This window comes from Heteronotia binoei, chromosome 4, assembly GCF_032191835.1.
Source record: "Heteronotia binoei isolate CCM8104 ecotype False Entrance Well chromosome 4, APGP_CSIRO_Hbin_v1, whole genome shotgun sequence".
Taxonomy (NCBI): domain Eukaryota; kingdom Metazoa; phylum Chordata; class Lepidosauria; order Squamata; family Gekkonidae; genus Heteronotia; species Heteronotia binoei.
This window is the reverse complement of record NC_083226.1, coordinates 62,853,282-62,880,487: the sequence shown is the minus strand read 5'-3', so window position 1 is coordinate 62,880,487 and position 27,206 is coordinate 62,853,282. Positions and strand designations below refer to the sequence as shown.

The 27,206-nt window shown below is 42.7% G+C and overlaps 1 protein-coding gene across 4 annotated transcripts in view; it reads left to right on the top strand.

Annotated features, from left to right (window-relative positions):
* DOCK8 (dedicator of cytokinesis 8) overlaps positions 1-26,582 on the top strand; it is a 125,813-nt gene extending 99,231 nt beyond the window's left edge. For all 4 annotated transcript variants that reach the window (XM_060237419.1, XM_060237417.1, XM_060237418.1 and 1 more), the window contains 15 exons: positions 190-286; positions 990-1,124; positions 5,267-5,419; positions 6,534-6,692; positions 7,718-7,818; positions 10,756-10,948; positions 13,641-13,784; positions 16,327-16,458; positions 19,135-19,269; positions 19,878-19,967; positions 21,658-21,894; positions 22,357-22,500; positions 23,422-23,528; positions 25,328-25,498; positions 26,465-26,582. In XM_060237419.1, the coding sequence (XP_060093402.1) occupies positions 190-286; positions 990-1,124; positions 5,267-5,419; positions 6,534-6,692; positions 7,718-7,818; positions 10,756-10,948; positions 13,641-13,784; positions 16,327-16,458; positions 19,135-19,269; positions 19,878-19,967; positions 21,658-21,894; positions 22,357-22,500; positions 23,422-23,528; positions 25,328-25,498; positions 26,465-26,525 (2,059 nt within the window). In that variant the 3' untranslated portion in view covers positions 26,526-26,582. The remainder of the gene's footprint in view (positions 1-189; positions 287-989; positions 1,125-5,266; positions 5,420-6,533; positions 6,693-7,717; positions 7,819-10,755; positions 10,949-13,640; positions 13,785-16,326; positions 16,459-19,134; positions 19,270-19,877; positions 19,968-21,657; positions 21,895-22,356; positions 22,501-23,421; positions 23,529-25,327; positions 25,499-26,464) is intronic.
* The last annotated feature ends 624 nt before the right edge of the window (positions 26,583-27,206 follow it).

The window sequence follows — 27,206 nt, the reverse complement described above, 5'->3', positions numbered from 1 at the left end:
AAGCTTCTTTAGTATCTGAACTGAGCCAAAGAGAGAAGGAGAAAGATGGATATTTATAATAGGAAATGAATACCGGTTTCCACATTGCAGTTTGAGCCTAAAGGTGTGTTCTAGTTCTAAAGGCAACTCTGCTCTGTAAGAAAAAAAGAGCTTGATTAACTAATATGAGGGTGCTTGGTTATTTCCTAGGACAAAAGCTGAGATTGATCAAGAAGCTCTACTCAGTGGGAACCTGGCTACAGAAGCTAATTTGATCATCTTGGATATGCAAAAGAACATCATCCAGGTGAGAAATTGCACGTGCTGGTTGCTATGGAAATGAAGAAAAGTTAAATTTGTCTCTGTCTGTCTTTTGATTGCATTGCAAAATGTAGGTTGTGACAGATTTATATTTTTAGAGATAAAATGTTCAGCTTTCCCCTCAAATATATATTTCTTACATCCTTTTATCCTATATTTCCTCCAAGGAGCTCAGGCTATGGGGCATTGTGCTTATCTCCTTTTCTCCTCATAGCAACTTGATAAGAGGGCTATAATAATATGATTGGCTAAAAGTCATTTATTTATTTTTTCATTTACTTCATTTATACCCCACTTTTCTCCTCAAAGCTGTTACATCATTCTCCTTGTTCTCATTTTATCCTCACAGCAACTGTGTGAGCAACCTTCTGTTCTGTGAAGCCCTGACCTGGCTGGCCCAAGATAGCCTTATCTTGTCAGATCATGGAAGTTAAGCAGGGTTGGGAGGCCATCAACAAAGTCCAGAATTGCTAGGAAGAGGCGGGCAATAACAAACCACCTCTGAACATCTCTTGAAATTCCTGTGCGGTCACTGTCAGTTAGCTGCAACTTGATGGCACTGTTCACCACCACCATTATATTGAAGCTGTGACATTGCATAAAGGCTAGTGATGCTATGGCATTTATGGCTAAAATCTTGTTTTTGGAGTTTTCAAAGTCCTTAACTATATTGCTGTTATCTGATGTAGGCAAGTTCGGCTGTGGATTGCAGAGACAACCTGTTGGGAGGCGTTTTGAAGGTCCTAGTAAATACTCTGAGCTGTGATCAGAGTACAACATTCTTGACTCATTGTTTTGCTTTTCTCCGAACATTAATTGTCAAGGTAAACTACTTCTTTAGTTACGAATTATTAGTTCTGTCCTGCTGTACCCTTTTGAAAGTTGTGATGCTATACTTGTGGCTCTTGGATGAACTCCCAGAACTGCTTTGGTTTAGCAAGGTTGCTGTTATCATATGCCTTCGGATCATCCCATGCTCCTCATTTTATCATACATTATTACTTTACTTGATTTTTGTTATCAGCTTTGCTGTTCTGTTTTTTAAGGGCATATTGCTAGAACTCAAACCTGCTCCCATTCGCACAGAATGCTATTTTGTCATCCACCTGCTGCAGCCATCAAAATAATCATTTGCATAGAATTGTGCAGGCATAGATGATAATTAATTGGATGGGGACTTCGGTTTCAAAAATTTGAAAATGTTGCTGACAATGCATTTGAGACAAAGTAGAAGAGATAAGACTTGTGGTTTATTTCTTAGTTTTCTTTAACATTCTAAATAAAACAAACTAGAAAGACCTGTCAACTTGCAACAGAATCTGAATTCTCCTAAAGGACCAGAACTGACAAGATCTAGGAAGTACCATGTATAGAGCATTTTAAAAAAATATCAGGCATGTGAACCCTTGATTCACATTAGGACCCCGATGGAGCGAGAGGGAGGGTTTTAAGTATTTTCTCTCATACCATGTTTTGTACCTGAATGAGCAGCATGGAGCTACTGTTTCAAGTGTTGAGTCAAACACAGAGGTCGCAGTGTAGATCATGAAGCAGATCCTTGTTAGAAGAACCTGTACTATATCCCAATAGACAGCTAGCAGCTCCACAGAGCATTTCAGGTTAGGAAAATGGCACAGGGGAAAAGGCTTATACCCCACCCCCCTGTAGCTCCAAGTTGTGCCAATGCCCTGCATACTCGCTATTAACACACACGTGCGTGCTAAGAGTGTGCATTCGGGTCTACCTGAACCGAATATATACCTGCAAAGCACCTTATCGGTACTTTGGAGGTATATTTCAGCTTCCTAAATGTATCCAGGTTTTTTGGGGAGGGGGAAATCCCTCCCCCGCAAAAAATCCCAGATATATTTGGGAATTACCAATAGATCGAAAAACAGTGGAGAGGCTGCGACAGATTGCTCCCACCTCTCAGCTGTTTGTCAGGCTTGTACTGCAGTCCCTTTAAAGTTTAAAGAGACTGCAAAAGACAGCCAAGGATCAGGATCAGCTGTGCTGGAGGGAGCAGATTGTTCTCAACAGCCCAGCTTGGGGCTGGCTTCTCTTGTAGCTCAATGTAATCCCAGCCAGGATCTGCATGCCTCAGGGAGCGACCTCCCCAAGGCACAAAGATCCTGGATCTGGTTCCTTCAGCAACATGGTTTAAAGAGGACTGCAGGAGAAGTGACCCCAGCCAGGATCTTCTGCACCACATGGAGCACATTGTTCCTGGAGGCACAGCAGCTCCTGTGACTCGCTTCTCCTGCAGCGTGATTTAAACCGGACTGTAGCAAGCCCAGCCAGGATCTCCCATGCTATGCGGAGCAATGTGCTCACTTGGGGCGCACTTTGCTTGCCGTCCAGTTTAAACCAAACTGCAGGAGAAGCAAACCCAGCCAGGATCTCCTGTGCCGCATGGAGCACATTGCTTCCAGTGGCACAGCAGGTCCTGGGGCTCACTTCACCTGCAGCCTGGCTGCAGGACAAGTGAGTCCAGCCAGGATCAGTTGTGCCCACAGGGAGCAGATTGTTCCCTGCTGGTCTATTTTTTCACTAGCTTAAAAAAAATAAACTGGTTTTTTTTTTTGAGTGGGGGTCTACTGGATGCAAAAATTTTCAGGATTTTAAAATATCTCAGATCCAAATACCATGCCAATATTGAGATCCAGGATTTTTTAGAAATCCTTAATTTTTTTCAGATCCAATAGACCTTAACCAAAAAATACTGTTTAAATTTTTTTTAGTACCCCTAACATACATGCACAAACACTTGGAAATTCTATACACAGAATTCCCAGCATTTTTACTGATTTGGCCCAATGCTCATGAAGCAACAAACCAGATTAGAAACCAGGACACATTTTATATAATGGCTTTTTCATATAAGTTTAAACAGACTGTTTTTTGTCATCTGATACAGGTGTTGGTAAGGCACCCTTTCAAATATAGTTCCTGTCCCAAAAAGCAATGTTGATTCATTGTAAAAAGTTCCAATAGTCTAGAAGAAATAACAACTACTGAAGGAGCCATGCATGTTCTGTGCATATTTTGTGTGCGTATATAGGTGATATGAATGCCCTCTCCAAATGAATTCTTACATATATGAAGCTTAATAATTTAGCAATACCAGGAGTAATGAAATTTATAATCATGGTTTTAATTTGTGTTGTTTGTATAGTCTGTTTTCCAATTCAAGCAATTTGCCTTTTGAAACAGTCAGCTCCAGTTGAAATGTGTCTGCCAGATCAAATGTCTTATTTATTTATTTATTTATTTATTTATTTATTTATTTCGACTTATATCCCGCCCTCTCCGCAAGCGGACTCAGGGCGGCTCACAACATATCCACACGATTAAACCTATAAAACATATAAAACCATAATTTACATTTTTCAGTTTTTAAAAACATATTACAATTTTTAAAACCATTTTATAGTGCTGAATCCATACATTATAGGCGGCATTAAATTTCCAAACAGTGATCACCGGCATTCTGTGTGATGTCCGGTGGCAGCCGTCTTTTCGTCAAGCATCGAAGGCCTGCTTGAACAACTCGGTCTTACAGGCCCTGCGGAACGCAGACAGATCCCGCAGGGCCCGTATGGCTTCTGGAAGAGCATTCCAGAGCTCTGGTGCTGCCACCGAAAAAGCCCTAGATCTTGTCACACATAACCTGGCTTCTTTTGGTCCGGGGGCGGAGAGCAGTGCTCTCTGGGGGATATATGGAGAAAGGCGGTCCCGTAGATATGCAGGTCCCTGACCATAAAGGGCTTTAAAGGTCAATACCAACACCTTGAAGCGAACTCGGAACACAACAGGTAGCCAGTGCAGCTCTTTCAGCACTGGCTGAATGTGCTCCCATCGTGGCAGCCTCATTAACAGCCATTCCGCAGCATTCTGCACTAGCTGTAGTCTCCAGGTTTGCGTCAAGGGTAGCCCCATGTAGAGAGCATTACAGTGATCTATTCTTGAGGTGACTGTAGCATGGATTACCATCGCTAAATCGTTGTGCTCCAGGAAAGGAGCCAGCGGCTGCACCCGCCGAAGATGAAAAAAGGCAGATCTAACAGTGGCTGCTACCTGGGCCTCCATTGTGAGGGAGGACTCAAGGAGCACGCCTAAACTCTTGACCTTAGGGACCGGTGTTAGTGGCACCCCGTCAAGAGTCGGCAGATGGATCTCTCCCCTTGGACCACCCCGACTCAGGTAGAGAACCTCCGTCTTTGTCGGATTCAGTTTCAGCCAACTCCGTCTGAGCCAAGATGCCACGGCTTGTAGAGCCAGGTCTAGATTTTCTGGGGTACAGTCGGACTGGCCACCCATCAATAGATAGAGCTGGGTGTCATCCGCATATTGATGACAACCCAGTCCGTACCTCCTGACAATCTGGGCAAGGGGGCACATATAGATATTGAAAAGCATCGGGGATAGGACCGCTCCCTGTGGCACCCCACAACTAAGAGAGTGCCTCTGGGATGCTTCCTCCCCGATCACCACCCTTTGTCCACGATCTTGGAGAAAAGAGGTCAGCCACTGTGAGGCAGATCCCTGAATCCCCACATCGGCAAGGCGGCTAGTCAGTAGCTGATGGTCAACCGTATCAAAAGCGGCTGACAGGTCTAATAGCAACAGCACCGCTGAGCCGCCCTGATCCAGATGTTGCATGAGGTCATCTATGAGGTCATCTATGAGGTCTTAACATTTCCATTTATGATGCTGTCATTCATCACACACCATAGGTATATGCAAAGTGTTTTGCAGATGAACTCCAAAAAGAGCTTGCAAAAAGATGACAAGATGCAAATAAAGGGCAGGTTCATAGAAATGAAGTATGATGAGTAGAAGAAGCATTTTGCTGCTTTTTAGAGCTAAATAACATATCTGGAATTCTAATCTTGGAACTCAAGCATCATGTATTGTTTGACCCTTTAGAGCCCATGTTGCAGTACCTTTTTCTGTTTTCTTTTAGTTTGGAGACTTGCTGTTTGAAGAGGAAGTGGAGCAGTGTTCGGATATCTGCCAGAGAGTCCTGCAGCACTGCAGTAGTAGCATGGACACCACTCGGATTCAAGCTTGTGCCACCCTTTATCTCCTCATGAGATATAGTTTCAGCTCTACCAGCGTAAGATATCTCCATTTGTACCAGACTTTGGCTGCACAGCCTGTGTTTGTGCTTTCCTTATTTTCCTGTCAAACTAGAAGTTGCATTTCTAGTGCTAAAGTTCTTCAAGGTCTTTGAGCCTAATGTAATTGCTCCACCCTTGCAGCAATCCTTTTTCCATCTGGAAATTGTCTTGCTATACTCTCTCACATTGTTTTAAAGAATATGAGGCACTCCAGATCAGATAGACTAAAAGATAAAGGCTGGCCAATTATTTCTGCCCTGGATATATAGAATTAGTAATTCTCAGGGTGATTCCACACTCACGTTGGTCCGGGGTGGGCTTTCGTTTTGGGGCAAAGCAAGCTGGCAATTTTGCACCAGTTGCTCTGCACCGGCATTTTGCGTAGGGCAAACCCGCGATTTGCCCCACCGCAGTGTAAACCTGAAAAAACAGGTTTGCACAGTGGCAGGGCAAATCGTGGGTTTGCCCCACACAAAATGCCAGTATGGAGCAACTGGTGAGAAATCACCAGCTTGCTCCGCCCCAAAACAGAAGCCCACCCCGGACCAACGTGAGTGCGGAATCACCCTACGTCTCAGAACACAGAGCCATACCATTAATTCAAAGCACTTTGTGTGCAAAACATGAAGGGCTTTTTTCTTTGAAAAAGATAATTAGAATAAAATGAGGAGTGGGAAGTAACTGCACTTCTAACCAGGTTTATTTGTTTAATTGATTATTTGAGAGGATGTCACACTGAAATTACATTTTAAAATTATTATTATACATAAGTTTATGCATTGTTCATACTGCTATTTCTTTGAAAAACTCAGACTGGCTTACTTGGGATTTCAAGGGCTTATCATACTGAACAAGGTATTTTATTGTGCAAAAGGGAAGTAACTGTTGTACAGCACGATTGTATGCTTATTTAAATGGGATTGATTCTCAAGTAAATATGTATGGGATTTCAGACTGTGGATTCCAAGGATAGCTATAACAAACTCTCCTTAAAACAGTTGAAAAGATTTTGAGGTTTAAATCCCATGAATGCAGAAGCCATTGTTAATGAAAAATTAGTGCATTTCACTTCTGTCATCTGAGGATCACCACCTCTGTTTTTTTTCAAAGAATTTTGCGAGAGTGAAAATGCAAGTGACAATGTCACTGGCTTCTCTGGTTGGTAAAGCATCAGATTTCAATGAGGAATATCTCAGAAAATCTTTGCGAACCATTTTGGCATATGCAGAGGAAGATGCAGACATGCAGCCAACCCTGTTCCCTGTACAGGTAAGACATATTATTGTTATTGGTGCTTTAGAGTCTGTCTGCACATTATAAATTTAAAGAGCTTATCAGACAAAACCTAAATACTGTACATTTTTTAGAAATCTGCAAGAAGACATTTGAGGTCTGTGACGACCTGATAAGATCCTAAAGGTTAGCAATCCTCATCTGGGTGTTGATCAGGTCCCCTAGAAATAAAGACAATCCTTAAATAGGGGGAAATGCTTATTTTTAAACAACTGCAAATGAGATGTTTATGCCACTCAGTCTCTCAATAAGGGACTGTTGCCAAGAAGAGACTCTAACATTCACTCTCCCTTTTAAAGTAAAATGCTAGACTTCCCCTACTTCTCCACCTCAACCAGACTTGCTGGCAGCTTCCTGTTGATGCTGGTGGAGGACGGCGCAGACTGTTTGCAGTCTTCCCTCTGGTCCTGCTGAGGCACTTTCCCTATCTCATCAGGCAGACTTAGCCACAGATCTGCTAGCTGTCTCGGCTGTGTCTGTGCTCTCTGCCATCTCCTTGATGGCAAGTCTTCCATGCCTTCAGCCTCTCACTCACCCAGCTCTTGGAAGGCTTAAGCAGGTATCTTTCATCACTGCTTCTTGTGGAAGATTTTCTGCTTTCCAACCACCTTCCTGCCCCTTCTCTGCTACCTGGTTCCTGTCACACTCAACTACCCCTCATATATGCTTTCAGGAAGGTTCTGCCCAATCAACTTTCAATATTTGGTCAAGCTTGATTGGTTCTGGACTTCAGGGGACCCATCAAAGCTTCCCTCCTAGTTGAAAATCTGTTATGAGCTTGGAAGTTCTTCTTTAGTGATCTTTTAACATTCTCCTATACGTTATATCACTTTAAACATTCCTGCTGTCCCCTTTGGGGACTTCTATGTATAAACAAAACAGATAACAATAACATATATTTTAAAGTCTTACAAACAGCATTTGTTCTTCTTGTTAGATAACTTGTTTATCCACAAGCTACATTTGACAAACTTGGATTTTTTTTGGTTGTTTTTAATTAGGTGGAAGAACAATTGAGTAATTTGAACAGCATATTGTCTGACACAGTGAAAATGCGAGAGTTCCAGGAAGATCCAGAGATGCTCATGGATCTTATGTACAGGTGGGATTTTTCTAATATTTCTTTAGACAATTTTCCCAGAAAGTGCTGGGGTACTGAGGTTTAAATCTGTTTTAAAACAAAATGTTTTCTGTGTGATTAGTATCCTTTGGGGAATTCTAGAAATCTCAAATTTAGATCAATTTAAAAATTATAGTTTATATATTATAGTTTTCCACAAAGAATCCTAAAATCTGTAGTTTGGGCATGCTGTTATTCCCAGGGAACTCTGATATTTATTCCCAGGGAACTCTGATATCTTGACTCCTGCCAGTCTGGCTTCCGCCCGGGCCATGGGACGGAGACGGTGCTGGTCGCCCTGGTAGATGACCTTCAGCGGCATCTGGATCAAGGCGGCTCGGCGGTGCTGATGTTGTTGGACCTATCGGCAGCGTTCGATACGGTCGACCATCGGCTTCTGGCGTGCTGCCTTCCCAACGCGGGGATTCAGGGGCTGGCCTTGCAATGGCTTTCCTCTTTCCTTGACGGTCGGGGACAAAGGGTGGCGATTGGGGAAGAGCTGTCCCAGAGACACACGCTTGATTGCGGAGTGCCTCAAGGGGCGGTACTTTCCCCGATGTTATTTAACATCTATATGCGCCTCCTTGCCCAGATTGCCCGAAGGTATGGGCTGGGTTGTCATCAGTATGCTGATGACACCCAGCTCTATCTGCTCATGGACGGCCGGCCTGCCTGTGCCCCAGAAAATCTGGACCGGGCGTTACAGGCAGTGGCTAGGTGGCTTAGGCTGAGCGGGCTGAAGCTGAATCCGGCGAAGACAGAGGTCCTTTGCTTGGGTCGTTGTGGCCCGGGAAGGGAAATCCCCCTGCCAGTTTTTGACAGCGCGCCGTTGATAGCGGCGAGCAGGGTCAAAAGTTTGGGGGTACTATTGGAGCCTTCACTGACAATGGAGGCTCAGATAACAGCCACTGCCAAGTCCGCATTCTTTCATCTTAGGCGGGCGAAGCAGTTGGCCCCCTTCCTGGAACGCGACGACCTAGCAACAGTGATTCATGCTACAGTCAGCTCGAGGTTGGACTACTGTAATGCCCTCTACATGGGGCTACCCTTGTGTCGGACCCGGAAATTGCAGTTGGTGCAGAATGCCGCTGCCCGGCTGCTATTAGGGCTCCCAAGATGGGAGCACATTCGGTCGGGGCTTCGGGATCTGCACTGGCTGCCAATAACATTCTGAGTCCAGTACAAGGTGTTGGTCATTACCTTTAAAGCCCTATATGGCCTAGGACCTGCCTACCTTAGGGACCGTCTCTCCCCACACGTTCCCCAGAGAGTACTACGCTCGGGTTCACAAAACCTGTTAGTAATCCCCGGGCCAAAGGAGGCCCGCCTGAAATCCACCAGGGATCAGGCCTTCTCGGTAACGGCGCCTTACTGGTGGAACCAGCTGCCGGAAGAGGTGCGGGCCCTGCAGGACCTAGGGCAGTTCCGCAGGGCCTGTAAGACAGTCCTCTTCCGGCAGGCCTATAACAACTAACTGACAATGAGAATATCTTCTGGATGGAACTAAAAATGTATTTATGGACCGCTGCTTTTTATTCTTATTTTTATGTCTTATTAATTATGGTTTTAACTTTGTTATGTAAATGTTTTTAAGCTGAATTATGTGAATTAAAATGTTGTAAGCCGCCCTGAGCCACTTTGGTGGGAAGGGCGGGATATAAGCCTAAATATAAATAAATAAATATTTAATGTGTATTAAACTAGTTTACATCCATGGTATAGCTGGTGTAAAGGTCTGGATGCTACCAGTGGGAGTGAATCTCAAGTTTTTATATGCACATTTATCTCTTTAACTTATGATGTCTCCTCCTTCCCTGCCCCACTTTCAGTCTGGATATAGAATCAGAGAGACAGAAACATATACAGTATAGTGTGACTGTGATATTATATGGTCCTGTTGTAAAGGAGACAGCAGGTAGACCTGAGACATGCTCTCTCTCATTATTTAACTGAATTTCTCACTGGCAGATAGGCCTTTGGTTGCCAAACAAACTTTTTCATATGTGAATGGGGTGGAAGTTAGTGGTGATCTGACCTGACAATGGGTGGGATCACGCTAGGAATTTGCCATGGTGGTCTCTTGACTGGGGAAGGCAATGGCAAACCACCCCGTAAAAAGTCTGCCATGAAAACGTGAAAGCAACATCACCCCAGAGTCGGAAACGACTGGTGCTTTCACAGGGGACCTTTCCTTTCCTCTCTTGACTTTAAAAATCCACCCCAGAAAGAGATGTGCTGCAGCAATCAGACTGTGCCCCCAACACAGCCATAGGCAATGCACATGCTTAGAGGAGCATTCAGACTGATCCTGCGTGTGCTGCATGTGCATCATGCAAGCACTTTAATGATTTAAAGTATGTGGGAGACGTCGCAGGACAAGGTATGGGTGGGAGCAGCACAGGGGCCAGATGCGCATGTGTGAACATGCCTGTTTGATCCAGAGGCAAGCGGTGGCTTTGGCAGGCCAAATCAGTCATGTGATCGCTTCCAATGAGTAGCAACGAATAATGTGAATTAGTGCTGCGGCATTGAATTAATTGTCTCTAATCAATTCTGTTGTTTCTGTAGGAGCACTGTTCAAACTCTTAAATTTAATCATGGCACTTATCAGGGAAACAAATGTTTTAACTGCTCTGAAAATATTGTCGTAATATTTTTTTTAAAATTCAGTGTTGGGCAGAAGCTAAAAAGCAATACTTGTTTTGATAGTTGCATTTGGATGCAGTTAAACAAATTGATGCACCATGAGTCTTACACGTTTTAAAAACATTTGTGTTTGTCAGACATCCATCATCTCCAAATCCACAATTTCTCCTGTAAAAATTCAATGGTAAATTCTTGTGGCAAACTCAAGGAAGAGGAGTTTTTTATTTAGTCTAAAGGAAATTTAATATACATTTTATCATGTTCCATTGTTAGAATTGCCAAAGGATATCAAACATCACCAGACTTAAGGCTGACCTGGCTCCAGAATATGGCAGAAAAGCATGCCAAGAAAAAGTGTTACACAGAGGCTGCCATGTGTCTAGTTCATGCTGCTGCGCTAGTGGCAGAATATCTCAGTATGCTGGAGGATCACAGCTACCTGCCAGTGGGCAGTGTCACCTTTCAGGTGAGAGTGGAATCTGTACTTCATGTGTAGTCCTTGTGGTAATGTCATATTTGAGCCATTTGGGACCCACAGTTTTTTTCCAAAGTGCTAGAGCATCCCTCTGTGACATGCCCAGTGTGATAATATCACTTCTGGGTGACGTCATTGTGCAATGTGCACTTTGCGTGTGAGAGGAAGCTCTCCTACCAGCTGCCAGACCTGGCAACCCTACATAAAACCCATCAAACAATAAAAGCAATCAAACAATGAATGACAGTAACAGATACTAACAAATAATAACAATAATGATAATGCAGTTTGGAGATACAAGGCAATAGTTTGGCACAAGGTGGACTACTGGTCTTATTCTTCTTACTAATAGCTACATTGTACTTCTTACTAATAACTACATTTTACTTTTAGTGCACAGGATTAATCTTCATATTTGTCTCTGTGTGTGGTAAATAGCCATGTTTCTTCAAAACCATGTAACTAATCACATCCACAGAGACCCGAGCTGGTGCGTGGGAGTAGGCATTGCCGGAAGACTGAGCGGGGGAAGGGGCTTGTGTCCTGGAGAGGCAACCGTAGGCTCCCCCATCAGCCTTCCTGACACAACTGTCAGCTCCCCCCCACCTCCCACCCCGATCTGGAAGCCTGAGAGGGATGGGGAGAGGGCTGCTTGATGGCATCACTTTTTGTGACGTCATTGTGCCCGGCGTGCGCACAGCGGATGCACGAGTGTTTTTTTCTAAAAGAAGATGGGGAGGCTCTGAGCTGGGGTCTGCCTCCAGTGGCAGAAAACTCAGCACCGGCCCTGACAGAGACCATATTACACTTTTTAGTGGTGTGTGTGGGGGACTACCATTAGTACTGCTATTCACTGTGACATCAAGAGATTCCCTTCTCCCCTGCTGTCACAATAAGACTGAAGGTTTGGGATCTTCCTCAGGGTCTGGCAATCTTAGGGGAGATTAGCTAGACCAGAAGGTATGTACAGGAGAGGCAAGGAAAAACTGGGACAAGTGGAGTTATGTGCAGAGGTGAGGACAGGGGCTAGGAGTTATATAAAGGCTTCAAAGAAATGGCAGGTTATGTTTTCCTTCACAAGAATCCTGTAATATATTATTGTTTCCATTCTACAAATTAGACCTGAGGCTGTGAAACAGCAGCTTCATCAAGCCTTCAGCTGTGGTGGTATTTGAATGCAGATTTTCCAGGTCAAAATTTGACAAATTAATCCCCACTCAGTTTACCTGACTCAGCCCTGTGTGGGTTGCTTCCTATCATAATTTCAGGTGCTTCAAGCTATGAGAAGATTACTGTATTTCTTATTAGTTGTATAAAAAGCATATCAAATGTCGAAAGCTGTTTTGGAATATTTCAGATTTTGCACTGGCTTGCTGCATCAAAACATGATTGCCTGTACATGTTCTCAAGTCAGATTCTTAAGCAATAACAGCTTTTATAGAAGATGAGTAATGCACAAATATTCATGTTTACATTCCTGAAAAGAAAATGTAGCTTTATTAATGAAACCACTTTTTAAACCAGAATTTAGGCCTCAGGTTTGCTCAAGAATAATTATGATAATATTCCCCCACCCTGAGGACATTAGAGTTATTTACAAACATGTCATTAGAGGTTATTGTTTTAGGCTACCTACTATTTTGCCATGGTTATTATAAGGACTAGATATTTTTGTCAGAGTCAATCCCTGAATACATATATTTTTTTAAAAAATCAGTAAAATCCGGTCTGGAATTAGTGATTGATTTGAGAAACAAGTGATTGATTTGATAAAACCATTTGTGAACCACAGGCTAAAGACCAAAGCTGAAGAATAGGGTAAGCATAGATGTTTCAAATAAAGAAAGTCACCAAATAATCATAACTTGAATTAGAGGAGGAGGAGGCTTTTCTGTAGATTTTATTTCTCCATCTGTTTTGGATGGAAGGAATGTGTAGCAGCTGTTAAGTTTCACTGTAACTTCTTGAAGTGCTCTGAGTCCTGTGTGGCTAACTCTTTCAAGGAGAATAATAAAAGAGGGTCATTGAATGGCTAGAATATTTGTATTTTTACCTTGGTCAGCAATTGTACAAAGTTCACCATCTCTTTCGAAAAAGCTCTATGACTGATCATAGGGAGTGTGTGGTTCTTTACGATTACAGAAAGATGGTTAAAGGCTGAGATGGGAATAGATTTGTGGCAGAAAGTTCTTGATGTTGTTGCAGAAAGTTCTTGACAGACTTTTTAAAGAGAATGAGGCTAATCAATTAAGCTGATATATATGACTTCTGTATACATTTTTAACAAAGACTTTTTGAATAAATAATAGCTAGGATATATAGTGTTCTCAGAATTTAGATTAGATCTATTATGAAACATATAATAATTGGTAATTGCAACATATATTTAAATGAAGAACTCACCTTGAGTGCTTTTTGAAGAAAGGCAGACAAGGAGTCCAGTCCTTAGGAAAGATGCATCTTTAAGTCTAAGGATTGCTCTGTAAAAATGTCATAAATAAGTAAGGAAAGAGACTGGAAAAAGATCACCAGATCAAATACCCAACTGTGAATAATGTTTACAACATTCTACAAGCTAGGAACATTGGAAATGGTACATTGGTGCTGAGGGACCTTTCTGGTATGCTAAAGAATATAATTTGATATTAGAAGATGTTTCAGTTAAGACATTGTTTTCCTTCAGAATATTTCTTCCAATGTGTTGGAGGAGTCTGCTGTTTCCGATGATGTTCTGTCTCCAGATGAAGATGGAGTATGCTCTGGAAGGTATTTCTCCGAGAATGGTTTGGTAGGACTGCTAGAACAAGCTGTAGAGCTTTTCAGCACAGTGAGTAAAACTGGAGTACCAATTTATGCTTTTATTGGTTTTATAAAAATACATTTTAATTCTTCCTCTCCATATTCTTTGAGGTAATTTACAAGACCATAACAGTTGCTCCCTGAGTCAAAGATGGAACTTTCTGCCTGGGACAAGTGATGCTCTGTATTCTTGGTGCTGTGTGTGTGGGGGGGCGGAATAATAATAATAATAAATAATAATTTTATTTGTATCCCGCCCTCCCCACCGAAGCAGGCTCAGGGCGGCTCACAGACATGGAGAATACCATGATTACAATACATTATAGTAAAATACATTAAAATCTATTTAATTAATTAATTAATTAAAACTATTACACTTACAATTAAGGTGCTATAATACAAAACCTATCGGATGTATGTCAGATGGCTGGATGTCATTTCAAGATTCAGTCTTGAAAGGCCATTTGAAAAAGGGTGGTTTTACAGGCCCTGCGGAACTGATTGTAGTCCCGCAGGGCTCGAACCTCCGCTGGTAATTGGCTCCACCAGTGAGGAGCCGTTACTGAGAAGGCCTGCTCTCGAGTTGTTTTCAATTTGGCCTCTCTTGGTCCAGGGATTTTTAAAAGATTTTGGGAGCTAGATCTCAGTGCTCTCTGGGGAATATATGGAGAATATATGGAGAGAGGTGGTCGCTAAGGTAGGCAGGTCCTCGGCCATATAGGGCTTTAAAGGTAATAACCAGCACCTTGTAACGAACTCAGAACACAATTGGCAGCCAGTGCAGCTCCCGCAGCCTAGGCTGCACATGCTCCCACCGTGGTAATCCCACTAACAGCCTGGCCGCTGCATTCTGCACCAGCTGCAGTTTCCGAGTTCGGTACAGGGGCAGCCCCATGTAGAGGGCATTACAGTAGTCCAACCTCGAGGTGACCGTTGCATGGATCACTGTTGCTAGGTTGCCATGTTCCAGGAAAGGGGCCAACTGCTTCGCCCTCCTCAGATGGAAAAAGGCGGCTTTGGCAGTGGCAGCTATCTGTGCCTCCATTGTCAAAGGAGGCTCCAGTAGCACTCCCAAGCTTTTGACCCTGCGCACTGGTATCAGTGACGCACCGTCAAAGGCTGGTAGGGAGATCTCCTCCCCTGGTCCACCATGGCCCATGCAAAGGACCACTGTCTTCGCTGGATTCAACTTCAGCCCATTCGACTTGATCCATCCTGCCACGGCTTGCAACGCTCGGTCCAGGTTTTCAGGGATGTCTCCAGTCCGGTCGCCCATCAGTAGATAGAGCTGGGTGTCATCAGCATACTGGTGACAGCCCAGCCCGTACCTCCGGGCAATCTGAGCAAGGGGGCGCATGAAGATGTTAAACAGCATCGGGGAGAGGACTGCCCCTTGGGGCACCCCACAATTAAGTAGGCGCCTCTGGGACACCTCTCCCCCAATTGCCACCCTTTGTCCCCGACCTTCAAGGAAGGAGGAAAGCCACTGTAAAGCTAACCCCCGAATTCCTACGTCGGCGAGGCGGCGGGTCAGCAGCCGATGGTCGACCATATCAAACGCCGCCGATAGGTCTAACAACAGCAATACCGCCGAGCCGCCTCAGTCCAGATGTCGCCGGAGGTCATCCATGAGGGCGACCAGCACTGTCTCCGTCCCATGGCCCGGGCGGAAGCCGGACTGGGATGGATCTAAGGAGGAAGTGTCATCCAAGAAACCCTGTAACTGCAACGCCACAGCCCTCTCAATAATTTTGCCCAAAAAGGGCAAATTTGACACCGGCCGATAGTGAGCCAATTCGGCTGGGTCAGATGGGAGGGATTCTACTGTCCTGGCCCCATTGATTGACCTCCTGATGGCACTTGGTTTTCTTGGACACTGTGTGACACAGTGTTGGACTGGATGGGTCACTGGCCTGATCCAACATGGCTTCTCTTATGTTCGCTATGTGCCCTTTCTCATCTTAGTACAACAAAGTGCAGTTTGGATGACTGAAAAGTGATGGGGAATTCATTAGGAATGGCAAATTTAAAGCCACATTACATATTCCACCCAATTATGTACAGAATTCACCTCCTCTCCACCCCCATAGCCTGCTTCTTTCTTGGCAACAGTGAACATATACCTAGAACCCTTGAGGTGTAGATGGGGAGAAAACTGTATCAGAAGAAAATCAGGACATGGGGTAAATGTTAGGCATTTCTACGCTGTCACTTGTGAACTGAAACTTGCCCTTTCTTAGTGCTCTTTCAGTACAGATATAAACCATCTGAGTTTTACATTTACATGCAATGTGTAGTTTTGACCAAATCAGACTACAGTTAAATAGGAATAGACAATGTATGTCATTGAGGCCTTCTCTAGTCAACACTGTGCCATTGGTAAAGCAGATTCTTTGCAAATTGCAGATCTGCTTAGTAGTGCACAATGAACATCAAGTAGTGCTCAATGAACATCATCCTAAGAGGCCACAATGCTACAAGCACTGAAACCCATGTGGTCTTTCTGTCTGTTTGATAAATGAAAAGGAAATTAACACTTTGGGTCTGAATTTGTTTCTTTGTCCCCCAAGGGAGGACTGTGGGAAACTGTAAATGAAGTCTACAAGATTGTCCTTCCCATTTTAGAAGCACATCGAGATTTCAGGAAGCTTTCTTCCACTCACAGTAAACTTCAGAAGTCCTTTGAAAACATCATAAATAAGGTACTATTAAGTAGCTTCTGTTACAGGGCTACAGTAGTTGTTTATGGATCATGACTATTTAAAGATAAAGCTCTTCTGCAAATGTACAAAACTGCCTCATTTCTGTTTTGTTTTGCATTCCCATTTGGAATTTATAGTGTAATTTAGAAACAGTCTATACTACAGAGTCCTGCACTAGAATGAACTTCTTTTGCTTGCTATACAAGACGGAAGGGCACTCTTCCTTACTGATAATGAGAACCATATTTGCCCATACAGGGTGTGGTTCTCAGGGTAAAGTTCAATGTGTGTACTGCTGCATGCATAAGCGTGCTTACCTATTCTCATCTACACAAAGGAGAATGCTCCACAGCGCAATAAGGAATACTAGCCATGCTTCAAATCACTTCCCTTCATAGAAGAGAATGTTTGTACACATGAGACTTTGGATCTCACTTGTTAAATATGTATAGTAAAGCAGATTACTAAAAACCATTACTAATTACCATGGAGAAGCTTCTGACCACAAGGTCAGCTGGATATTCATTCATAGAAACCACACAGTGAGCTCAGCGTTAATCATGTCCGACACTTCTCTACATTTCCAAATTGTTACGGGAGGGTGGTGGCACTTGGCTAACTATATTGCTTGGGTATTCAGATAATGCAGTCCTAGGCAGAGTTCCATCCTTCTACATCCTGTTTAGGATTGCACTATATCAGCTCTCTGTTTAAAATTCATAACACAGATATGGAACATAGAAATGTGCTGAGTGCTATATATGTGTAGAAATGTTGTTTTAAATTTTTTGAAAACCAAAAGTTTTGTCATTACTAATGCCGTTTTTGGCTTCATTGCCACAGGCAGTGAACCCAGAGTTTTCCTTTTTCCATTTGTGGTGCCCAGGGATCCCTCTAGCCACCTCCCAGCTCCCTGTGAGGAAGCCAGCCTAAGGACTTAATGCCAGGGCACGTATGTCTAATAACAGAAGGGAGGCCACGCTCTTCCACCTTCCCCCAGGTTGCTGCCACCAGACTGGTTTATTTTATATGCACCCTAGTTTCCCTTAAGGGGTCAACAGTTTCCAACTAACCCATAGTTGGTTAGCACATTCACCTTCTTTTATGTAGGGCCAATAGACACTAGTACCTTGCAAGCTACTGACACAACAAAAGGTTTTTTAAAAGTTTTATTTTAATTGTGCAGGTAATCCCCCAACACAATGCAATTAAAAATAACAAAAGCTTCAAAGCTAACTAATACCTCAACTCTCAGGTTGATTGTAGGAAGCCAAAACAATCCTGAGTCCCTCAGGCACTCCCTCCTGGGATGGTCCAACCCAGTCCACCAAGGTTCCAAAATATTCTTGCTGACCCTTAGGTCACTGCCACTCCTTGCCTCAGCAAGTAGACAAAGGCTAAAGCTAAGAGAAAAACTCTCATTTTTCTAACCCACCAGCCTCTAATGGGCCATCAGGACCTGATACCCTGCAGCTGGTGGCTCCACCCTGAGGCTACAGCAGAAAGGGAGATAACCTTGGAAACTTACATCAGTTTAAAACTTATCCCTGGCACTACAACATTGATTTCAGTAGGTTTTACTGTCAGGATTATATGTGCTAATCAGTGTAAAATCAATGCAGCACATGTTCCATGATCAGAATAAAACTGAAATATGCTGAAATCATGGACATCCCATGAATCTATCCAGTATAATTTACTGGAAAGTTGTTTGAAAGTGCTTTGTAATACTATTTAATTAGCAATACAATCCTGCGCAGGTATTCCACCCTAAAGCATCTTTCACACGGCCTAAGTATTCCGGTATGGCAGCTGGTCAGTTATTGAACAGTAATGGGTTGCTGCTGTCATTTCAGGCAGACCCAGTGTTACTGGAATACTGTTACCTTTTCACACATTCCAGCAGCTGTCCTGGCACTGAGGTGTACCTGAATCGTTATTAACAAAGAGCAGCTTACTCCAGTTTTCAACCCCTCCTTCTGGGTTGAGATCGCTATGGCATGCTATGTGAAATACCCCATAGTGATTTCAGGAGCGCCAGCCATTTTTGCAACTTTTTTTGCCAGCTGGCACGTGATCGCAATTTTTTTTTTTTTGGAACGTCGGGCTAAGAGCACTTTAGCTGTCCCACTTGAACAGTGTATCCAATGGGGTATTTGTTGCCAAGTGTCAACAGCAGGGATCTCAGGCATCTTAGTGGAGCCCAGGGATCCCAATGGTAGTGCTATTGCACCGTTTTGATACTTTGTTATAGTGCTATAGCACTCTTAGCCCAACGGTCCAAAAAAACATTGTGGAGATTGTACACCAACAGGCAAAAAAAGGTTCCTGGAAGCAAGATAAAAGTGGAACAGTGTGAAATGGCTCGCTTCAGACACGGAACCCTACTGGAAATTAAATAATGTGTTTGAAACTCTCATCCCTGTCCCGGATTACTCCAGGGCAGCACAATACTGATTCCCTTCTGGTTTCCTTTAGTAAGTGTTGATTTAAGTGGGCTTAAATTGGAGTAACTGTACATAGAATTGTATTCACCTGCTATGACATAGCTACAGGTGAAAAACAGCAGTTCTGTTAATAATGCAAATAACCAGACAAATCTAATTTTATTACTGCACACAATAAGTATACTTTAAAGGGAAGATAAATTATATAATTTCATATTTATTTTATCAGGGCCAGAAGAGAATGTTTGGCACTTACTTCCGTGTTGGCTTTTATGGAACTAAATTTGGGGACTTAGATGAACAGGAGTTTGTATACAAAGAACCTGCCATTACTAAACTTCCTGAGATTTCTCACAGACTGGAGGTAAGTAATTACATTTCTACTATAAACACCAGTAAATGAAGGAGTATAATTTTGATCCTAACCTTTTCCATGGAAGAATTTGGTCAATGAGAAATTCAGCTTGTATCTGACCCACACATGTAGCAAGCTGTAGGGAGTAGTATACTGGTTACACTACATCTGATTTTGAAAGGATCAGCAAACCACCTGAAAGAATCCCTGCTATAGAGGGAATATCACAGAAAGTTTTCACTACTATATCCTACCTTTCTTCTGTTATGGAACTGAAGACAGTGCATGTGGAGCTTCCAGGAGGTTTTCTAGCCATACACAAGCCAGTTCAAGTTGCTTAGATCATGTGCCCTCCAGCCCTGTGAGCCCACTACAATTTTACACAGATATGAAATCTGCAATTCAATGTTCATTGGGTTCAGAGTAGATTGTGTTGAATTCAGTGGGACTTGCTTCTGAGTAAATAGGCAAGAACTTAGCTGTAAAGAGTGAAATGTATCTAGAAAGTATCCTTCATCCCAGGGCCATGTCTTTATCACAGCTCTATAGCTGACTCAGAATACATTTTTTTCAAAAACCTTGTAAAACTCTTCTATATATTCTTATTTTCTTTTCAGAGTTTTTATGGTCAGTGCTTTGGGGAGGATTGTGTCATAGTGATTAAAGACTCTGCTCCTGTGGACAAGAACAAACTAGATCCTAATAAGGTATGGTAGATATGTTCTCAATTAATACCATGGGTTTTGGGGTGCTGTTAACCAAGCCTGAGCTTGCAACAAGTTTTACACATTTTGAAAATCATTTATGCAGATTTTATTTGACTAGTTTAAATTAGAGGAATAAACAGGAAAATTCTTCTTTCATACATACAGCCGCCCTGAGCACGCCTCGGTGGGGTAGGGCGGGATATAAATTGAATAAAATAAATAAATAAATAAAATAATATCTTGACTGTATTCAACAATATTTTTTATCAAAAGCATATAACTGACGCACCATTTAGTTAGGCTCCCATTAAATGTAAGGAGGAAGGCAGCATGCTGAAATCTGAATCTCACAGCCCCTTCAGCCCTGTTCAAGGGAGCCATAAAAATTGCTACCATACACTGAGGCAGCTGCTTGGCTTTTGGTGCATTGCTATTAATTCATGGGTGGTATATTGCTGCTAATCATTAACTGTTATGGATAGAAGATATAATGAGCTAAGAAACAGGACTTGTCTTTGTTGGACCAAGACTTTTAACTGGTGGGAGTGAGAAGTAGAAATCAGCGAGCCCAGTAGCACCTTAAAAACTAACAAAATTTGTGGTATGGAATGAGCTGGAATGAGCTTTCACTTCTTCTTATACAGCTAGAATGTGAGTCCATTTATCCTATATATTGCAAACTGGAATGATTTCAGATGCCCAATAACAGTACCAGGTGTGATCGGATTAGGTGTGATATGCAGAGAGGTGATAGGTGTGGAGAAATTGACACTGATAACAAGACAGGTTACCTAGGTCTTGATTCAATCCAGGTGGATGCATTGCATTGGGAATGAGAAGGTGAGAGGTAGAAAAATAAAAGGAGATAAGAAAAACTTAAACATTTTCTTTGAAGAGATTATCATAAAAGCCATAGTGGGATTTTGTTGTTTAACTAAACTAATAATAAAGGTGCATATATAGTTCTCTAGTAGTTAGCTGTACATTTTGCTGCTGATGTGGCAATCAGCTCTGCTCTGCTTGTACAGAAACAAAGACAGAAAACTCCTTTCCTTCAGCTGTCGCCACAAGCAAAGACAGTTCTCTTGTTGCTTTTGGCAGGGTTCCACACACCCCCTCCCTAGTATTTATCTCAAACAGCTAATCTTCCCTGTCTCTCTCCTAATAAATACTGGAGACTTTAAGAAAACAAACCTGGGCAGGAGCTCTTCCTGTGAATTTGACCCTCTAGAGTCCCCTGTTTTATTGACTGGAAGAGGTGAGGGGTAAGCAGCACCTCAAGCTCCTTCCTTGCCTGTGGGAGTAATTTGCAAGAGGAGCCTATAGAACACATCAGCATGTCACATAAGGAATGTAACATGTAGCTAGGTTCTCAGGCTCAAGTCCCATGTTACACTTACAGCATACTGTTTGCAACTGAGATGTCACTTGTGGTGGTGGAAAATTCTGTCAAGTTACAGCTGATTCATGGCAACCCCGTATGGTTTTCAAGGCAAGAGACATTCAGACGTGGTTTGCCATTGCCTGCCTCTACATAGCAACCCTGGTATTCCTTGGAGGTCTCCCATCCAAATACTAGCCAGGGCTGACCCTGCTTAGCTTCTGAGATCTGATGAGATCAGACTAGTTTGGGCTATCCAGGTCAGAGCAGAGATGTCACGTACCATTGTGCATTTTCTTTTTGCCATAGGCCTATATACAGATTACCTTTGTGGAACCCTATTTTGATGAATATGAGATGAAAGACAGAGTGACACACTTTGAGAAAAACGTTAACCTCCGGCGATTCATGTATACCACTCCTTTCACTCAAGATGGTCGCCCACGAGGAGAACTGAGTGAGCAGTACAAGAGGAAGACCATTTTGACCACAATGCATGCTTTTCCCTACATCAAAACAAGAATCAATGTTATTCAAAAGGAAGAGGTAATGAATGCTTCTAAAGGGATGGAACTAAATATAAATGTGTGGTTGTCATGCTATAGTCAAAAAGATCACCAAGTTACTAGATGGACCCAAAGTTATTATTTAGGGCCCATCTAATAAGTAGAGGCTAGCACTCTTTTAGTTGGTATATCAGTAATCCTAATACTAACTGTCTGGGCATCCTGAACTGGTTGTTCTTGCGGGTAGGCATTTACCTCCCTCCCTTCTCCCCTCCAATTTCATTTCTGTTACATTTTGGGAGTATGATAAATTATATTATTTCTGCTTGGGAAGCATGTATACTTAGTTCTGAATCTAAAGGCAGAGGAAAGCAGGAATGAAGGCCTTGTTTGACTTCTCTTCAGTCTGAGATTAAACAGCCTGTTGTCCCTGTGCCAGCTGCTTTTTGTGTTTTCATTGTGGAGGGATTAGGACAGACCTGTTGTCTCTCTGTGGTTCCAGTTTGTTTTGATGCCAATTGAAGTTGCTATTGAAGACATGCAAAAGAAAACCCAGGAACTAGCTGTGGCTACCTGCCAGGTGCCTCCCGATGCCAAAATGCTCCAGATGGTGCTTCAGGGTTCTGTTGGAGCAACAGTAAATCAGGTATTCAGGAAGGATGACAAAAGTACTGCTTCTCTAAAGCAGCGTGCTATTTCCTCCCTCTCTGCTTCCTTCTACTCATTTTAACACTCTTGGCAGAATAACAAATTGGTGCATGCATTTATACAGGCCTTTGTTTGTAGCGGGGACTCCTTTGCATATTAGGCCACACACCCCTGATGTGGCCAATCCTCCAAGAGCTTACAGTAGGCCATGTAATAAGAGCTCTTGGAGGATTGGCTACATCAGGGGTGTGTGGCCTAATATGCAAATGAGTTCCTGTTACAAAAAAGCCCTGCATTTATATACACACACACACACACACACACAAATACACTAAACTCAGTCATGGAGAGGCATCCCCCTCCTCACTCTTCTCATCCCAGAGACTTCCTGATCCAAAACGATTACAAGTCAATCTCATCAACCTGTTATCTCTGATCACATAGCATCACTTTGCATTCTGGTGACCCTTGCCCTATAGGTTTCAAAAGACTGCTGCTGCTGTTTATCCAGTAATGTCTGACTCTGTGTATGGCCATGCTGATCTTTTGCCACAGTGTAGCCATACCACTCTTTTGACACAGACTCACTCCCCACAAGCATGCCCATCTGGGTTGCCAGCCCTAGGTGGGGATATACCTGGAGACCTTGGGGATGGATCTGGGAGAGGGTGGGATTTGGGGAGGGGAGGGGCCTCAGCATGGTTCAATACAATAGAGCTCACCCTTCAAAGCAGCCATTTTCTTCAGGAGAGTTGATCTCTGCCAGCTGGAGATCAGTTGTAAAAGCAGATCTCCAGGCCCAACCTGGAGATTGGCAACTCTGATTCACAAGCACCAACTTCAAGCTTGCCTCATCATTCGTCTGTCTTTACTGTTCCTTTATACTTTGTGTAATACAATATTCTGTCATTTTCATAAGGGACCACTAGAGGTAGCCCAAGTGTTCCTGGCTGAAATTCCAGCAGATCCAAAACTTTACCGACATCATAACAAGCTGAGGTTATGCTTCAAAGAGTTCATAATGAGGTAAGCAGATGGAGAAACACATAGCTCTCTGTTAAAACTGACACTGAACCCTTAGACAGTGTCTGCACTAGCACTCTTTTCTGGGGGAGGGTGGTTGCAAACCAGACAAGAAGCTGGTATATGCCAAGCATTTTGTTTTTCCCTTTTAAACAGCTGGTGTGTGAGCTCCAAATTCAGATTTGTATTTTGTCTGGGGGGAGGGGTTAAACTTTGTCTACTGTCCTGACCCGAAACAACTTCATGGAGTAGGTATTTCCCATATTCAGGTAAACTGACATGCCCCAATAGCCACAACAGAAGGCAGTTTTCAATAGGGACAATGGCATGCAGGGTAGACTTAAACCCCCGTCCTTGCACCATAATGCCATTCGGAGTGTGGTTCCCACCTGCTAGCTACTGAAAACAAAACAAAACACTTGGGAGGCACCATCCATGGAACTCACACAGTCAAATGAGGTTTTGCCCTAAACTGGCTTAACAGCAGATGTGCAACCATAGCCAGCTCTACAAATAGGCAAGTTGCTGCAAGCCTTCATCCCTGCTACCACCATCAGTTTATGAGCTCCAAGTGCTTCAGAGGCTTGAACCCCTGCCGGGCTGTGGAACCAGGAGAGAAAGAGCGTATTAACTGTTCTGGTTGCTAGTGAAAAACAGTGCGATATTAGGGGGGAAGTGAGAAACAGCAGAAAAATGAGAAGGTGGTAATAGGAAATGAAAAGTGGTAGGCAGCTGGTGATAGCCCCCTTTTTGTCTTGCAGCTGTGTACAACTACATGTTACTTTTTTTTTATGTTGGGTCCTGGTTTCTGCACTCCCCTCCAGTTTCACAGCAGCTGCAAAGAAAGGCATTTTTAAAATCCCCAGGAAACCAACTGGGCTAGAGACAATGGCAAGGATGGAGGAAGATGGATTCCTGCATTCCCCCAGTACTGTGTTCCTCAGCTGAAATGTCAGGGGAAGAGTAATTTGCCCATCTTTGGAGCTCCACATAGAGTATTATGTGCATATGCAGCTCCAAAGATGGGCAAATTACTCCCCACATGGATGTTTCAGCTTTGGAAAATGGCAGGGGGGCCTCCTAAATTTGGCCCTAAAAAGTGCCTTTTTACCCATACTTCCACTTCCTCTTGCTTCAGAATGTTTTTTTAAAGTGTGGTCTTAGAAAATGAATTCCATGCAGAATATAGCAAACAGAGGCTAGATCAAGGGTGGCCAAACTGTGGCTCTGTAAAACATATTGTGTGGCTCTTGAAGCCTGCACCGCCCCATCAGCCAGCTTGGAGAAGGCATTTAAAGTTGCTTTCTTTCTGCCTCCCTCCCTTCCTTCCTTGCAGCTCTCAAACATCTGACATTCAGGTCTTCTATGTGGCTTTTAACATTAAGCAAGTTTGGCCACCCCTGGACATCTGACAGCAATTCTGATTCTGTGAACTCAGGCAGATAATGAGGACAGGAAGAGTTGCATCAGTGCTTAGTTCTTGTGACCCTTTCTTACATACCCAGGGAAATGCTTTTGGGTCAAGCAGCAATTTTTCTCCAGGCCAGTTTTGCCAGGGGCCCTGGAGGTTTTTTGTCATATTGTATGGAACAGGAGTCACTGGGAGTTGAGGGGGAGGTGTTAGTGAATTTCCTGCATTGTGGAGGAGATTGGACTAGATGGCCCTGGAGGTCCCTTCCAACTCTGTGATTCAATAATTAGACATTTCTTTGCCCTTTAGGTGACATGTTCACACATGTGTTGCATCCTTACATGCATTGTAGTTTGGCAGACCTTATCAATTTGCATTATTTTGGGAACAGGTGTGGAGAAGCTGTGGAGAAGAACAAACGCCTGATTACTGCTGACCAACGGGAATATCAGCTTGAAATGAAAAAAAACTATAATAAATTGAAAGAGAATCTCAGACCGATGATTGAGAGGAAAATTCCAGAGCTGTATAAACCCATTGTGAAAGTGAACAGTATGGCAAGGTACTATAAGAGCCTCCCTTTTCTGCAATTTCCAAATCACCATCAATGTGTTGCAGGGTATCTTTCGAACTAGACTGTGTAAGTGACTTGCTGCACAATCCATTGACTTCAATGGATTTAGAAGTGTATAACTGTTCACGATTGTACTTTCAGACTTTTTAAAAGAGTTGAATATTCAATTGTGTCCACTCTGGTTTAAAAGTAGGTCATTTGTCCAATGAATACACAGGGTCTGTATCCAAGATTGTCACACATTTTTAGTACATTCATTGTGCTAAAAATAAAATCCAAGGCAGCATGGAAGACATGTTATTCCCAATTACAAGGCAGAAGTGGTAACTCATTCATTTCTCCTGCTACCTCCCAGATTAGAACAGACATGGAACAAGCTGCTATACTGCAAGTCACAAGATATATCTTTTATTCTTTTTTAATTAGCCAAGCTTTTTATTGAGCTTCACAGTTCTCAGAGGGAAATACAGAAAGGTAGACTTTCACTCCAGCTTTAAAGTTCTGTGTGCAGTTTATTGCACCAATGAGCAGGCTTACCTATGGGTGACACTGAACATTTAATATTTTAGTGTTTCTATGCTCTGGATGTCACTCATGATGCTATCTGTATAGAACAGAATGGACATTCATATGAAATGGACTTTCACATCAATAGAGATTATATACTAATATAGTATTAGCATAGTAAATAATAGGTTATATAATAATAATAATCAGGAAATTATATATTGAAGATTTAACCAAGGAAAAACACTGTAACAAATTGTTCTGACATGTTGTGTCAGGAGAAAAAAGCCAATTCTTTTAAATCCCCTACTCTCCCCGCCCCCTCCCCCAAATAAACAACTATTACAGTAACACAAAGACTCAACATTTTGTGTTAAAATATATTCTTCTGAAGCAAATTCAGTCCTTTCCATTCTCATGTTTTCTGTTTTTTATTTTTCATTTCAGGGGTTCTTTCCGTAGTTCTAGTTTTAGGAAATATGAGAATTTGCCTCCACAGAATACTTAAGTGGCTCTGTAAGATCAACTGAACTGTTGCAGTGGATCCAGTACAAATCTGCACCAACATGAAACTTTTCTCAGAATTCCATGTGGCCATTTCCTCTACAAGACTCAAGAAAAAGTTCAGATTTCAAGAAACACACCCTCTAAGGAAGTGGGAAACATATCTGGAAAAAATGTATTTGGATATTTGCTTGCATAAGGAAAATACTTCCCATATTTACATGTTTGTTCAATCCTGAAACCTCTGTTGTCAAATTTTGATCGCATACATTTAATGGAGGTATTCCTGAATTAATCTGAAAATCAATCTGCTCAACCACGGATTTTATTAATGCTATATGAGTACATTCTCCAAGCCACAGATATGAAAATTTACTAGATTTAAAAACAAAGAACATGATCCAGGCAAAGATCAGCATCTCTATGGGACAGTTAAAAACATATGTAACTCTGTCTTAAATAAGTTAGCTTGATTGCTTAGAGAGGAATAGCCCTATCTCTTGATGAGAACCATTACAACGAACCTGATAAGAGCTTTTCTCATGGAAGCTGATGAGACATGCTCAAACACACAGGGTGAGTTTCATAAGGATTAAAAAACCAATGCATAGTATTTATGCAGGCTTGGGTAGAGATAAGCATCCAAGAAAAAGAAAAGCTATACAACTGAGACAGAGGAGTTAGC